The sequence below is a fragment of the Acipenser ruthenus genome, chromosome 28 (genome assembly GCF_902713425.1).
Source record: "Acipenser ruthenus chromosome 28, fAciRut3.2 maternal haplotype, whole genome shotgun sequence".
NCBI lineage: Eukaryota > Metazoa > Chordata > Actinopteri > Acipenseriformes > Acipenseridae > Acipenser > Acipenser ruthenus.
In genome coordinates this window covers 17406989-17422693 of record NC_081216.1, presented here as the reverse complement: position 1 = coordinate 17422693, position 15705 = coordinate 17406989, and the positions used below count along the sequence as shown (strand labels likewise).

The 15705-nt window shown below is 38.5% G+C and overlaps 1 protein-coding gene across 2 annotated transcripts; it reads right to left on the bottom strand.

Annotated features, from left to right (window-relative positions):
- Nucleotides 1–231: 231 nt before the first annotated feature.
- Nucleotides 232–11758, bottom strand: LOC117434898 (L-lactate dehydrogenase A chain). 2 transcript variants are annotated; one of them, XM_034057606.3, is made up of 8 exons: nt 11622–11758; nt 5376–5513; nt 4136–4253; nt 3477–3650; nt 2922–3095; nt 2192–2309; nt 1579–1702; nt 232–1308 (listed from the first exon to the last, which is right to left on the bottom strand). In XM_034057606.3, exons 2-8 carry the CDS (start codon nt 5502–5504, stop codon nt 1144–1146), a joined length of 1002 nt encoding a protein of 333 aa, XP_033913497.1. In that variant the 5' UTR covers nt 5505–5513; nt 11622–11758; the 3' UTR covers nt 232–1143. The 2 variants fall into 2 exon arrangements, with proteins under 2 accessions (XP_033913497.1, XP_033913498.1); XM_034057607.3 differs by having other exon boundaries at nt 5376–5506; nt 11622–11733.
- Nucleotides 11759–15705: the final 3947 nt, after the last annotated feature.

Genomic DNA, 15705 nt, shown 5'->3' with positions numbered 1-15705 from the left:
CTTTACTTATTAAACTATTGGCTGCAATGGCTTCAGTTATTTTATCCCAGAATACCATTAAAATATGTATATATAATAATTGTGTTCCTAATAAAATTGATTAAGGCACTAGCCGAAACTTTAGTCTTCTTAACTTGCTTCTTAAAAGTTTTATGGATGTTATGAGAACATACTGTACTAATAGAAATAACCACAACAAAGCAGAGAAATAAAATACAAAACGAGATGCAGTGGATTATCCTGGAATTTTATTTGGTGCTGGAGCAGGCGCTTATACAAAAGGGCCAACAAGCTTCCTTTAGTTCATTTCGCTTAATTTTCCATTGCACAGGAACACCATATGATGGGATACAGAGTGAAACAACAGGTACTTCCAGCGGACATTTAAATAGATGAATACTAAAAAGCAGACTGCCGTTTCCAGCTTCCTTATCTAAAATTGCCCATAGGTTTGCAGCAAGTTGATTACTTTGTGGCTCACAAACTTTTTACCCCTTCTGATAAAAAAATTAAAGTTCAAATACTACCGGTCAAATACTTGGCATATCTGCTTGTATACTGTTGTTATATTGTTTGAGCAGTACCTGCATACCCCACACAGTGTAAATGTGATATGGTAACATTTTTAAGTTTGCTGGGGGTGGAGATGTAATTAAAAAACTAGAACCTCTCATTTAAATTAAAAAATAATAATAATCACATATCAAAATATGAATAATATAGCAATTTTCCTCCAACCCCCTGAATACTTTCACATTTTGGAAAATACATATTTTAGTTGTAACAGCCAGTCTTACTTTACAGTATAGTGCCATGGCCTCTCACAAGCTTTTACCGGTTTGAAACTGGCCGTAAGCTACTTAATACTGTGTTTGAAGTGCACATGGTGAAAGGAATGGTTCTGGCGCCAACTGAACTGACTTGCATGCAAAACCGTTTAAAACTGCCTTTTATTAATTCTACAAGGAGTGCAAGGAAGACGAAAACAGTACAGAAACGCACAAACACACATTAAAATGCCTCTGATGTAATCGTGAAGAGGGTCGCTCCTCCCTAGAACCACTATACTGGCGGTTTTTGGTTTGCTGTGGGAGGGTTTGGTGGGGGAGGGGGTGGGCATGGGTATGGAGCTAGAGGGCACGATTACAGCTTCAGTTCCTTCTGGATCCCCCAGAGGGTGTCTGCACTCTTCCTCAGCTGCTCCTCTTCATCAGATTTCAGAGTCATCTTGACCACATCTGAGAGGCCGGAGCTGCTCAGAACACAGGGGACGCTGAGGAAAACTTCATCCTTCACACCGTGCATTCCCTGTGGAGAGGAGGGCCGGAGCATAAGACTTTAATCAGGCAATTTATACAGGACCTTTCCACCACACAGGAGAGCTTTACAATTCATGTCATTAATTTTGACTGGATTTGCTTCTACCTAAGATTACTGATTGCCATTGCAGTCTCTTCAAACCCATTAAGAACCTTAAATGGGATACTTCAAAACAGCCAGCTTCTGGAGCACAATAAGCCATATATTGCTCAAAAGTCATCTGATTTAAAAGCACCCCTTTTAAGAAAAATGGCTCACCTGGACCATGGTGGAGACGGGGTGCACCTTCCTCAGGTTCTTCAGAATGGTCTCTACCAGGTCGGCCACGGACATGCCGATAGCCCAGGAGGTGTAGCCCTTCAGCTTGATCACCTCATAGGCACTACAGGGGGGGACAGAGGAAAGAGAAAGTGGATCAGCAAGGGAGACACAGAGCTCTGTGTACAGTGGGCCAGTATTACAGCTGCATCATCCTGACATTTAGCATGGTAAATTTTCACTGTTATTTCACACTAATTGAATATGCTTTACCATTCTTATATGCATATACTCTCACATGGTTAACAATGGTTTTGATAATGCCATTCTGTAATTTATCAATTTAATGTCTTTGCTTTACTGCACTTTGCTGCACGCTTTTACCTGTGAATATACAGCAGTCTACTTTTTATAAGGGTATAACCTTCTCATTCTCTGTTTCCATTTAAAATGGAAATGGGGATTAAAAAACTATTTCATAAAGTAGTTGTAGCTGGGAAGCAAGCTGTGATAACATCTTAAAAATGTGTTTGTGTTGATTTAAACTCGTTTACAAACTAGTCTGGACCCTACACATTGCAGGGAATTAGGCGGAATGACTTTAGCTGCTCACCTCTCCACCACCTGCTTGTGGACCTCCTTCCAGTTCTCCTTGTCCTTGTCTGTGCCCATATCAGGGTTCAGATTCTTGAGGGAGACACCAGCGACATTCACCCCGCTCCATACGGGTACTGTGGGGAGGAAACAACCATACTTTAATCCATACTTCACACTGTTAATGCCTTGCACTAAGTAATGTCCATACCAAGTTTGATCACAACCTGATGAGCGATTCTTAAGATACAACTAAGGTAAGTGTGACTTACATAATCAGTTAAATGTAATAATAACATTATTCTGATTAAAAAGCAGCGTGTTTTCTGTTGATTAGTCTTTCAGGGTATAGTCCTTGTAAACTGTCTGAGGTTGGATGTTCTCTGTAGCTAATCAGGCAGATTTATTCTGCAGTGCAGATTATATGACGTATCATTAATCTGTGTAATATCAGGTTGGTTACACCAGAGTGTTGGATCAGAAATCTCTCCCTGTGCTATCACCCTAAAACTGCTTTAGACAAAAGTTTGTTAACAGTCTATTGAGCTCCATTTTTTTAATTGCCAAGACAGGAACACAGACATTGTTATTAAACAGATTTGTTCAAATCATTGTAATGTATGTTGCATTATAGTCAACAGTGTGTGGCCACCAGATTTAACAGAGAAAGTCCTAAGCGGAATATGATATTGCCAATAATTTAAGGGAAACCCTGTAGAAGTGTGACAGATAGACACAGACAGACTCACCGCTGGAGTCTCCGTGCTCCCCGATGACCCAGCCATGGCAGCTGGACGGGTGCAGGTTCAGCTTCTCTCCCATCAGGTAGCGGAAGCGGGCGGAGTCCAGATTACAGCCGCTGCCGATGACACGGTTCCGGGGGAAGCCACTCAGCTTCCAGGCTACATAGGTCAGGATGTCCACTGGAGAGGAAAGGACAAGAGCAGGTCATCAGCAATGGAGCCGGGCAGTTAGTTTAACTGGGGCCTGTGTATCTTCTCTTTGAAAGATTATTTTATTGCTGATATTTGAATTAAGGTAATTTTAAGACAACACCAATAAAGTATTTTTTGAAATTCGAGTTGCCTTCCCTTTATTTTGAAGTTACTTTTAAACCCTACACCAGCACGTTGTGATTTTGCGCCAGTTTTTATCAGTTTTGATACTTGAATAGATTATAACCCTTTTTTACTATTCCAAACCAGTTTGTGTGTTAACAAGCTGTGTTGAGGCCTGGTTGTTTTGGCTGTGGCTGGGAAAGCAGGGGGCTCTGTTTCCAGCCCCCTCTCAGATGCTCCTCTCACCTGGGTTGGAGACGACGAGGATGATGCAGTTGGGGCTGTACTTGACGATGTTGGGGATTATGAATTTGAAGATGTTGACGTTGCGCTGCACCAGGTTCAAGCGGCTCTCGCCCTCCTGCTGACGAGCGCCAGCTGTCACCACCACCAGCTTGGAGTTGGCTGTGCAGCTGTAGTCTGGGGAGGAGAAAGACCACACACACTTAGAGACATAGAACCATGCTTACAGTACTGCCTTCCCCTTTTTCATCTCATGGACCACTGCAGCATAACACTATTGCTAAATGGTTATCAAACAAAGTATAGTCAGTACAAACATGTGTCACCACTATAAATATATAATATAAAACTAGTTAAGTTAAGCAACTGGGTCATTCGTTACCAAAGCTCTTAGGAAACTGGGTATATGAGCAGTCCTTTATTGAATAAAAATTATTAGAATGGGGGACTAGGTATGTATACACAAGAAACAAGAAGAAGAAAATTCAGCAATAGGACAAGTTGTGGCAATACCCTAGATTTCCCATAATGTTTGATCCTTTATCATAGAATCACACCATTTACACTCTATATGCCTCTCTACTTAATGTCTGTTTTATTCTAACTGTACCTCCAGATTCTTAGGGGTGTTGTCCCTGTGACCTGGGTGCTTATCCCCTCACCTTTGTCAGCGACAATCTTTGGGGTGCGCAAGAAAAGTCCTCCGTGCTGCAGATCCATCATCTCACCCTTCAGCTTGTCCTCAATCACATCGACCAGGGCGAGCTCGTCCGTCAGCTCCTGCGGGGCACATGGGAGGAAGGGGTTAACACAGGACAGCCGAGGAACAGCGAAGCTCGGCCAGCAAGTAGACATACAGTTTCTCGAAGATAAGGGAAGCAAAACTCCAGGGGTCCGCAAACAATTTCAAGAGGATTTAAGCAGGACCTACTAAATAACCAACCCCCACAGCCTTTACACAGTTCATGCAGAAATCGTTCAGTTCCCACCATCTACTTCAGAATGTCCCCTTCATGCCTGCCTGCCCCGATTGAGCTTCTGTCAAGAGAACAAAGGCTTCATTGCCCCTAGCATGCATACAGTCATTTCTGCATGCATGCTCTAGACTGCTGCTCTGCAGAAACAGCCTCACAGCTGAGTTATTCTTTTCACCCGCCCTTCAAAAGTAATTATTAACAATTTCTTTGACCCCCCCCCCCCCACACACACACCTTTCATCCCTTCTCAAAAGCCAAGTCAAAGTGACTGGCAGAGGATCAATGTCCCTCTGCACTGCTGAGTTGCCCTGGTTCAATGTGGACATCCAGAGCGTGCACACTGGGCCCCTTCTTCCAGGCAGTGCCTCATTAGGAGACGTCCTCGATACAGGTGCCGGAAGGGGGAAGGAGGGGGTGTCAAAGTAAATTAAAGGTGTAGTCCCCATTTTAAAAATACTTTACATTTAAAAAAAGGTTGTTATCAAGCCTGTGCTGAAAGTATCCACTCTTCATGTGGGTACAGTGTTATCAGTAAAAAATAGGTTACTAGCAGTACAGCACATTATACCTTCAAGTTATGTTATAGCACAGGAAGCTGTAATTCATAAATGCTGTTTTTTAATACAACACCATAGATCAAAAAATAAATAAAAGGTTTATATTGATTTTTGGTACCCAATCACTTCATGTGCAAGCAGAGGATCAATATTTAGATCCTCAGATCTTTAAAACAGGAATGTATAATTCAGACACAATTTCAGTCCTAGCACCGAAGTGCCTGGCTGGTACCACAGAATACGGATGACTTCCTTCAAGAACCAGTAGCAAACTGAGGTGCTGGGATTGACCAATTAAAGTACTTATTAGGGTGCAGCAATTGAAATTGTGTTTGAATCCTAGCTCCATTCCAGTGTGTTCAACTCACCTTGGTGAGGATGCTGATGGCACAGGCCATGCCCACGGCTCCCACGCCCACCACTGTCACTTTACTACGAGGGACGGAAGCCTCGTCTTTCATCACATGCTCGATCAGCTGTTCCTTCACAGTTGCCATCTCTGTAAGCTGGAGAGACACAAAAGTAGAGGTGCAATCAGCAATCAATTCCCTAATCAAATATCAGGCAGGAAATAATAAACAACATTATATGCATTGAGAACTCTTAATTATTCTACAGCAAGAAGCAAAAAATGACCTTCAAATACAACTGAAAACATGCATGTGCATAAAAACATAGTAATATACTGTATGCATTGAGAAAATGCGTTTATTAGTGCTTAAAAACCAATGGTAGACATCTGTGAAAGTACTTTGTAATAGTAACACTAAAACACAGGCTTTAATTTCCTGTTTTCGACACAAAAGCAACAGTGTGCCACGCTGCGGCTGTGATGTTTGTGGCTTTCCTCCAGTATAAACGAAACTGAACCTCCACTCACAACCATTTCAACTCGCTCATGACTGGCTATGCTAAAGTAAAGTACTGTATACAATCACTTATCTGCTTAGTCACTTGAGGCTAGCTTGACTACTCCACTATGTTAACTTTGGGAAGCAGCTACCATTGCATAAGATACAGAGCTCCCAAAAAGTCACTGAACAAACATGGTGCTGTGATATGCTCCATATCTATCTATCTTGACACCCCTAACGACTTCTGTTATCTTTGCAGCCAGAATAGCTTATTTGTTGAATTATGTAACTATAGTAACCAAAGAGTGTTTATTTCTTTATTACCAAGCCATAGGAGCCACCTAGTTTGTTTTTTCTAGCTTCCTTTTTTTCTTGTTACAAATCCAACCAAGTTTCTATTTGAGGGATTGCTACACTCAATGGCTTCCATAGAAACCAACTCGTAACCAGGTGCAGGCAAAGTTTGCGCTTGATGTGCCAAGTTTAGTGTTTGCTAAGCCACTTGAATTCCATTTTAAACAGGTTTCAAAATGTATTTAAACAACAGAGGAGAATATGAGAGAAGGAAACATTACTAGACAACCCTGCTGTAGTGTTGATGATTGAAGGCAATCTAGAACTGAATATACTGTACTTTCAAATTCTACGTACCGCAGGCCTTGTGTTTTAGTATCTCTGAATTTAAAGGATGTGTTTTGACCAATTGTGCTATTTTAAGGTTGCATGCAAAACAGGATTCAAATAGTAAACTGGTTGGAAAAAAATGAAAGCATATCACTGACATCATATAGTTTCACATTCTGGGCATCTGATCAACACTGTCTTATTATTCTCTTCTACTTACAGAACAAAAGACTGCAATTACAGCAAAATCTTAGCATAAAACATTGAATCAAGAATCTCTCATGTTTAAAGCTGTTAACTAAACACAGGGCTGCTAAGTGCCAGTTCAGTTATAAGTATGTAAAATAAAGCAACACTACAGTATCGTGCATGGGCTGAACTGCTATTGACCTTCCTTATAAACTTGGTGTAGAATTGTACTCAATAAATTAATTTTCGGCATGTGTATTATTGAGAATTTGCAGACCACAGCATTAATTAATAAAGCTTTGGAACAAATATTATATAGTGAAACACTGATATTGGTATTGTACCACAGTATAGCAGTAAACTGTCAGTGTGTGTGTGTGTCAGTTCATACCATTACTATATCAAAACATGGAAATGTTAACACTGTGGTGCCTTTAGATTGGCTCTTACAATTGCACCCATTATCTTACCATTAAACCATAAGTACACAACCATGACTGTCAACCTAGTAAAGAGGAAATCTAAATGTGAAAACTGAAGTATTCTGCATCTGTAAACATAATAGGGGAATAATATTGAATTACAAATTCTAATGGGCTTGTTAAGAGTTTTCAAGACACAACAAGATTCTAGGAGTGTGGATGTTCCAAAGCTCTACCCAGCTATTTGAACCTATCTGGCACTGACCACATGACCTTCACAAGCAGACAGCGTATCATGAAATGGCAGACAGCACTCTGTGAGGCAAGGCCTTCTTTTCAACAGCTTGCCTTGCCCTCTCATTTTGAAACAGTTTTTTTTTTAAATACAATACTATATATATATATATATATATATATATATAATACTGTTTCTAAATTAATTTATAAAATTAAAGATTCTGCAGTAGGTATTATATTGCATACCTGAAGCAGTCAGCTATGTAAACATAACATTAAACTGCTGCTCAGACTGATTCCTATAAATTCTGACAATCCAAGGGTTTACTGTTACTTAAGGACTGTATGAAAATATTATAAAGCACCTCCTGTAGGTGGATTGTAAATAATTATTATTACAACAGATAAGAAACACTGGACAAAACTGCAGCACAAATTCGCAGGTACTTACAAATTATGCAATTACATCATTTCTCCTAGTCTACAGTGTAAATGATCTGTATCGTTATGTCTGTACTTGTACCGTTCACATAGAAATCTCAAAACAAACAAATGCCTGTAAATAAAAACATCAATAAATAAAAACATGATTTAGGTCACCGCAGTAAAGCATCGTCATGTTGAATTGTGCACTTTCTGTAATCAGTTCAATCTAAACCGCCATCATACCATAAAAATCGGAAAATGAACATTAAAATCTATAATATGTAGCCTCGTTTTAAAAGAAATACCCGGCGGATTAACCGTGTTGCTCAAATATTTAACGTGAATCACAACGCCGGGGGAAAAAGAGCCTGAAAAAATGAGGTTAGATGAAGGCTGCAGATACTATGATATGAAAAAGGCCATAGGGGAGAGTTATTAAATTGACGGTCACTTCTGTAATCAAGAAAATATGGTTACGTTACACTTAGCTCGCATATTTATTTTGTTTTTGTTGTAATTGTCCTTGTTTATTGTGTGGCCACGTCCTGCTTTTTTTCCGACATGCAACATTTTTCCTGACAGTATTAGAATTGTAATCATTCAAATGGGTTATTTGTGTTAAAGTTCTGATGCCACCTTTGAATGTAAACATCAATAACTTTCCTACTTTCACATGAAAGAAGAGATCTCTGAGGTCTTGAAAGCGTGTGATTAATTATTGCTTCATTAGTCCAACAAAATGTATCACCTCTCTTTGTCTAAAAATCTCTGGACAGATGCGGCTACCATTTCACCTACCAAAGAAATTATGAAGACATTCGTACCCAATTTGGTTACGTTACACTTAACTCACATATTTAAAAAAACGAGAAATTCGTCAGGTGTCATCCTTAAACCTTATAGGCCAATTAAAAAAAAAGATTATACTGAAATTATAAAGATATTTATAAAATACAGAAAAATATATATTACCACTTTCCTTCAATGAACGTTTGATCTCAGGCGGCGAAGGTTGCGCGCGGCAAAACTGTTGAAATAATAATGGGTCTGGACTAGGGTTTGGGGGTTGTCTAAGTATTAGTTTTTTTTACATCGTTTTTGTTCTAATATTGTTTCTATAGTTTTTAGTTTTTGTTTGGTCGCTTAGAAGCTCTGCGCCACGACCGCGATGAGACTGTATTTACAGCGATACAGCTGTATATCTTGTTTCGCTATATTTTTGTACAATCCGTAAATGCTATGATTACCAGTATATCGTCACAATAAAGGTTAAGGATGACACATCTGGCAGAATTGTGTGTTTTTAAATATGTGAGTTAAGTGTAACGTACCCGGACATTTTGTAGGACCTGTGATTTAACCTTCTTCATCCGAAAATATTAAATCCGAGTCACGCCCCCCATTTCTCAGATACCCGCCTCCTCATCAATCGTCCGCACAAAATGTAATGTATCGTTAGAATAGGGTAGAATAATGTGATGCACATGAAACAGTGCTGTAGTATAAATAAATAAATGCATTAATAATAACAGTGACATAATAATATATTGATTTTATATAGCACCTTTCATTGTGGACCACCATCACAAAGCGCTTTACAGAGGTAGACCGTGAACTGCGCGTATACCCAGAGTCACTATCATTCAGTTCGGTATTAAATGCGCACTAACAGTGTGTGTGTATTACAACCGCACCAACACAACCGCAGTTGGTGCTCAGTGGATTTCTGCGCAACTAATGATGTCATTATTTATCAGACATTTCCGTATGACAAACATGGCTAAAAATATATTTATATAGGTGTCTGATGAGACCAAGTTGATTTTATAATTTTGATGAATAGTACATTTATAACAATGGTAAATAGTGCATACATATAATATACTTTTTTATTATTTAATCAAAGTACAGTTGTATATTTGTTGTAAGAAAAAAATGTGGTTTTGCAACTTAAATAAAACAATATGGTACAATTTGTATCCCCAAACGTCACAGTGCGTCCGAAACTCGTTTTTCCACCGATGCCGAACGTCTTATCTGTGTTTTGGCACTCCAGGAAATGTCTCATTAAATGATAAGACGCATATACGACTCCTTAGACATCCGTACATTTTCAGTCCAGTCACTTGGAAACCACTCAAGTCGTTCCCACCAGCCTTCTGGTCGGAAGATGGCCCGTTTCGATCTACCGTCATGGTACTGCAGATCATCACCGCTGTATTTAGCAGTGCAGAGAAAAGCAAAACGGCGTCTCCGCTCGTTTTGCAGAAAAGAGCACAGCTGTGTGAGGAGCTCTCCATGTTATCACAATCGGCAAATATGGCCCGAGTTCAGAGGGTTTTTTTAAACAAGGAGTGTACTCACTTCAGTAATGAAAGGTGTGTGTGTGTGTGTGTGTGTGTGTGTGTGTGTGTGTACAACACACAACCGCCGTTTGTAATCGAGTCAGCCGCAGTGTGTGTGTGTGTGTGTACGTAGCTTTAATAAAACATTAACGTCTCATCCTCAGGATGCAGCACAAGGAGGTTACGTGACTTGCTGAGGCGGGTCACACAGTGAGTAAGTCAGTGGCAGAGGTGGGATTTGAAACGGGGACTTTCTGGTTATAAGTCCTGGACTTTAACCACTGGACCACTACCTCCTTTATGAGCGATTCTGTAATTCAATTACAACTAGGCTGGCAGACAAGATGAGGATGACCAGGGCAAATCTGCCAAATACTGGCGTTGTTGCGCATTACCTCATTGATAACCTCAGTATACTGTGCACTTCCGATGATAATAAAAAAAAAAAAAAAAAAAAAACGGTTTGAAATACAGCAACTGAATGACGTTCACATAGTTGATTTTCATTGGTTAATTTGTCTTACTACGGTACGTACAGCATGACAATGACGGGTGAGTGGAATCCGAGCCTGATCCACTTTATACAGCCGACCTTCATGATCCGGCTCCAGTGAAATCAAACTCCATTCCTTTTTTTTTAAAATCGTGTCATACAATGTGCTACTGATCTTACGACCTGAAATGATGCTTAGACCGAGCTTTTTGAAGTCGGTTTGCGCAAAAGTGACGCAGCATACATTCGTAATTTTAAATATTAGATGTTTAAAATGTTTCTGAAGAAAGCCATTGTAAATTAAAAATCTCTTATGGGGGAGATACATTTATCCACCCCTGGGATGACAACTGTATATACACACACATAGTCTTCTTCATTGCAAACCAATTACCACTATTTTGACCACTTTTAAAACCGTATAGAATGTTTGTAAACATACATCATAAATAATAAACGGTAAATTAGTTTTTGTGTCATTTATACCAGAATACAATATTCATACACTGTGTATTCCAAGCCACAAATAAATTATAAATATAAAATATTATTAACATCGAATACTCATTATTGAAAGAATACATCTTTTTTTAGCAGTCTCGTTAAAGTAAGAACACGACTAAAAAAAAAAAAGTATTCTTCTGCTAAAATGGTGACTTGGCATCCATACATACGATCAAATGCTATTTTCTTTCTGTTTCATGTAACATATAAGGCTTATTGAAAAAATAGATATAATGAACATTTTAAAGAATACAAATATAAACCAAATTCAGAAAAAGCCCAAACTATACATGTAAGCCTGGTAATGTCGTTTCTCCAGCAGACCTCCCCATATTTCCTCTCCTTTGCATCACGTAGGCTGAGCATCGTCATTTCATTTTTTTCTTTTTTTTTTTTTTTTTTTTTTTTTTTTGCAGAACGACTAATTTGATATGTGAATGAAAACTAGCAAAATAAGAAGACAACTGTGCGGCTGGCTTGTCCAGATGACACAGTTTCTGGTCAGGCGAATTCAGCTTACCTTAGTAAAACTGCGGTAAAGATACTGGACAACGATAGAAGTAACTGGAATGTTTTCCCCAGGTCTCTGAGTGATGCTCTATGCAGCAGTAATCTGCGAGGGGGCGTGCTGACGTTATTTAAAGAAACTCCTTACCGGTGACGCCAGTACCTGCTTTACATATTCATTAAGGGGCGTGGATTTTAGTCCGTGGACTTCGGCACGTCCAGACCTTGAAAATATGAGTACCACTCCTTATAAAATGTGCATTATCTGTTTTTTGTTTTTTTTTTGGTTTTTTTTAACATTTCCATTTTGTAAAATAGCTATTTCCTGGTGTCTTTTAAAATATTTGTATTAACATACTGTACTAATATTATAAAGCTCTATAATCTATCTATCTATCTATCTATATCGTTCCAAGGCCTTGATCAAACTATATTAAGCTCATCAGCCACAGGTTTAAGTCATGAGTTGTTTAAAGACTGTTTTTAAGAATGCAATACAGTGTTGTATTAAAGAAGCCAACAATAGTATAGATGTTATCTCATTAATATATCAAACTTAATTTCATTTATAATACGCAGATTCTTAAAAATCTGCTGTTTCTTTAAAATGACAACACTGGATTATCTGAGAAGGAAACCCTTGGTGTTTAAATGAAGCACATTTTTCTACTCAAAAATTGTGACTGTCACTGTACATTTAAAAAACAATGTACAATTTTTGCAGTAGTAATATAGTTTTCTTAAGAAAGTAAATAATATTAATTACCAAAAATTGTTATGTATGTGCAGCTGTACTCAAAATGACCCGTTTATGGCAACCGGCTGGTCAATTGTTGTGAAGTTTTAGCAACAGTTAAGGAATATGCCAAATTAAGGTCACTTGTCTGAATCATGGTAATTTCCTATCAGAACACAGAGACGTGGAAATTGTGCCTTGAAGCGCTGAGATGTTAACTGGAAACTGGTTTGAATGTGTCAAGAGATCTAAATGTGGCTGTCTAAAGGTTTGCTTTTCAGGCTGATCTCAAAGGGTTATTTAAGTAACAAAACTAGCTCTTAACCTGACTGTTGCATGGCTCACTTCCTGTGTAGCGTCACCATGTACACACGCCCGCTTTTGTGTAAGAGGCAGTATAGGTTTATTCATGATATATTTTACAATTGTATTTGTAATTTGTGGCGTGTAATTACCATAGCATCATGTATTTATTTATTTATTTAAATAATGGTGTATGCCACAATAGATTTGGCTGACCTTAGATTCACCCACAGAACATTTTTGCTGCTAGATCTCATTTCTAACCACATGTACTCCCTGCGGGACACTAGAGAGAGAGAGAGAGAGAGAGAGAAAGAGAGAGAGAGGTACTGTTTGATATAGAGGGGAAGGGAGGGATTCTGTTTACTGTATTAATATAGAGGGAGGAGGGATACTGTTAGTATTAAGAAAAATTCTTTGTCTGTATATTTGAGTTGGTTATGCCATGTATGTGCTTTGGCAACACAATTATTTTTATTGTCATGCCAATAAAGCCAATTTGAATGGAATTGAATTGAATTGAGAGAGAGAGAGAGAGAGAGAGAGAGAGAGAGAGAGAGAGAGAGAGAGAGAGAGAGAGAGAGAGAGTTTTTAAACTGTCCATATTGGTCTCTCATTGACAAATACAGTAAAAGTACGTATTGTGTAAAGATGACAAGCGCTTTCACATTGGTCTCTCATTGACAAATACAGTAATAGTATGTATTGTGTAAAGATGACAAGCGCTTTCACATTGGTCTCTCATTGACAAATACAGTAAAAGTACGTATTGTGTAAAGATGACAAGCGCTTTCACATTGGTCTCTCATTGACAAATACAGTAAAAGTATGTATTGTGTAAAAACTGACAAGCACTTTCACATTTGCCACATGTGCTAAAATTGCGCAACACATATTGCACAACTGCTTACAGTACAACTTACACCAGGATGTTTGTGTTGGCTTGCCTGGAATGGAAATCACAAATCTACTTTAGTTGTTACTTGAGGAAGTTAAAAAAAAATCAATTTTATTGCAATGTCACGCTGACCGACGTCACTGTTTTTAGGATTCTAAAAAGCCCGCCCCTGGTTCTCCCACCTAGCCGAGAAGAGAAGTCGCGTCAAAAACATGCGCAGACGATCTTCACATTCACAGGAAAGACCTCCGCTTGTTTATAATGTAACACTACACTTACTAAGATAAGCTGTATGTGATACAACAAGAAGCACGTCTTATGAAAGCATCATTATACCTCTTTGTTCTATAAATAATATATATATATATATATATATATATATATATATATATATATATATATATCGGCGTTATGCAATGCTCTTTTTTCATATCATGCCCTTGTGTGTTTTTTATGATAAAAGGTTTGCAGCTTATGTATACAGTCTATATAGAGGAACATGCCCCAATAAGGTCATGTATTAACATATCTATGTTTCTTGAAATTTCATGATATTTAATTGACTAAGATATAACCTTTATTATCCCAACCAGTCACCATGACCGATATTCAGGTACTTTCAATAATTAATAGGGAATATCCTTACATAGTTTCATGGCAAATGGACGAACAGTCAAGATATTCAATATGTATTAGCACCTCTACTATATCACTATGGCTTGGCATTTTCATCCCTGTGGGAGATCCCTGTGACCGCGTCGACGATTCAATGAAAAAATAGAGCCCCCTGTTATTTTCCTAGACTATACACTTTCTAACGGCACAATATACTGCACATGTAGTGTGTTCAGAGCATTCTCCTTTGACTAAATTAATATCTCTGTAAAACCGTGTTATCTATATTTTTTATTGTATCTAGGGTGCACCAAAAGTAATCAGCTAAGATGTGTGTTTTTTCATAGGCAGCCAAGCAACGCACATCAATTTTACCATGAAGAACCACCTCTTCAATTCACTCCTGGACCGTTCCCAGCAGTGTCAAATTATACTGAAAGCTAAACCCATCTAAACGCCTTGTGAGAATAACAATAGCAGGACATCATTCTTCACGTTCCCCAGACTCCCTTTCATAGCTCATTTGCACACCTTGACAAATAGTTTGCTGAAAGAGAAAGTAGGTTCATTTATCGTGTTAAATATGTGATGGTGGTGTTTAGCACTACAAAAGGAACCATAGCGTGAGACATTCTTGCCACTGATTCTTGCGGAAGCAACTGGAATCTTTTCTGCGTGCCTGTACCAAAGAGAAAGGGCATTACTCTTACCAAACGATCTTCAATGGCAATGCAATAGGTTTGTATTAAAGCGCAATGGTAGCTAATGGGCAGCTAAAAGTGTATATTACTTCTATAACCATACACAATCATATATGGCCCCATATCAGTACTAGTGTGCCACTGTATCAGGACCTATTCAGTCTTATTTGTATACACTTTTAGGACATGATCTAGTTTTAGTGGCATGTAATTCAGGTTGCCGATATATATAGATAGATAGATAGATAGATAGATAGATAGATAGATAGATAGATAGATAGATAGATGTGTGTGTGTGTGTGTGTGTGTCATCTAGTACAGTATATTTGAGATGTATTGCGTTTGTATTTTGCTGCATAATAAACGCGTTTCAAAACCTCTCTCACTGATAGTAAAACCTGGGTACTGCAGCTTTAAGGAATCAGCCCAGTTTGCTGAAAGGCTTATTGTTGGCAGTGCAGACAGAGAGGAGGGGATTGCTGGCTGGACAGGGAATCAGTATGCAACAGAAACCGTGTGTGAGAGAACCAGGCCAGGATAAAGCAAAATATAAAGAATGAGCACCAGTTTAATTGATTTTCAATGGCACTGCATAGGCTATGCAAGGGATAACAGTAGCACAAGAACAGTTACAATGGCATAAGAAACTATCATCATCTATGGTTGCTAAGAAGAATATATATATATATATATATATATATATATATATATATATATATATATATATATATTAATTAGGCATGTCTACTGGCATCAGAATTGAATGTTGCTAGCGCTATATGAGGTACCCTGGCTTGCCATAGCGCCACATTGGCACTACTGGTTAAGGTCTGCTGGTGATTCA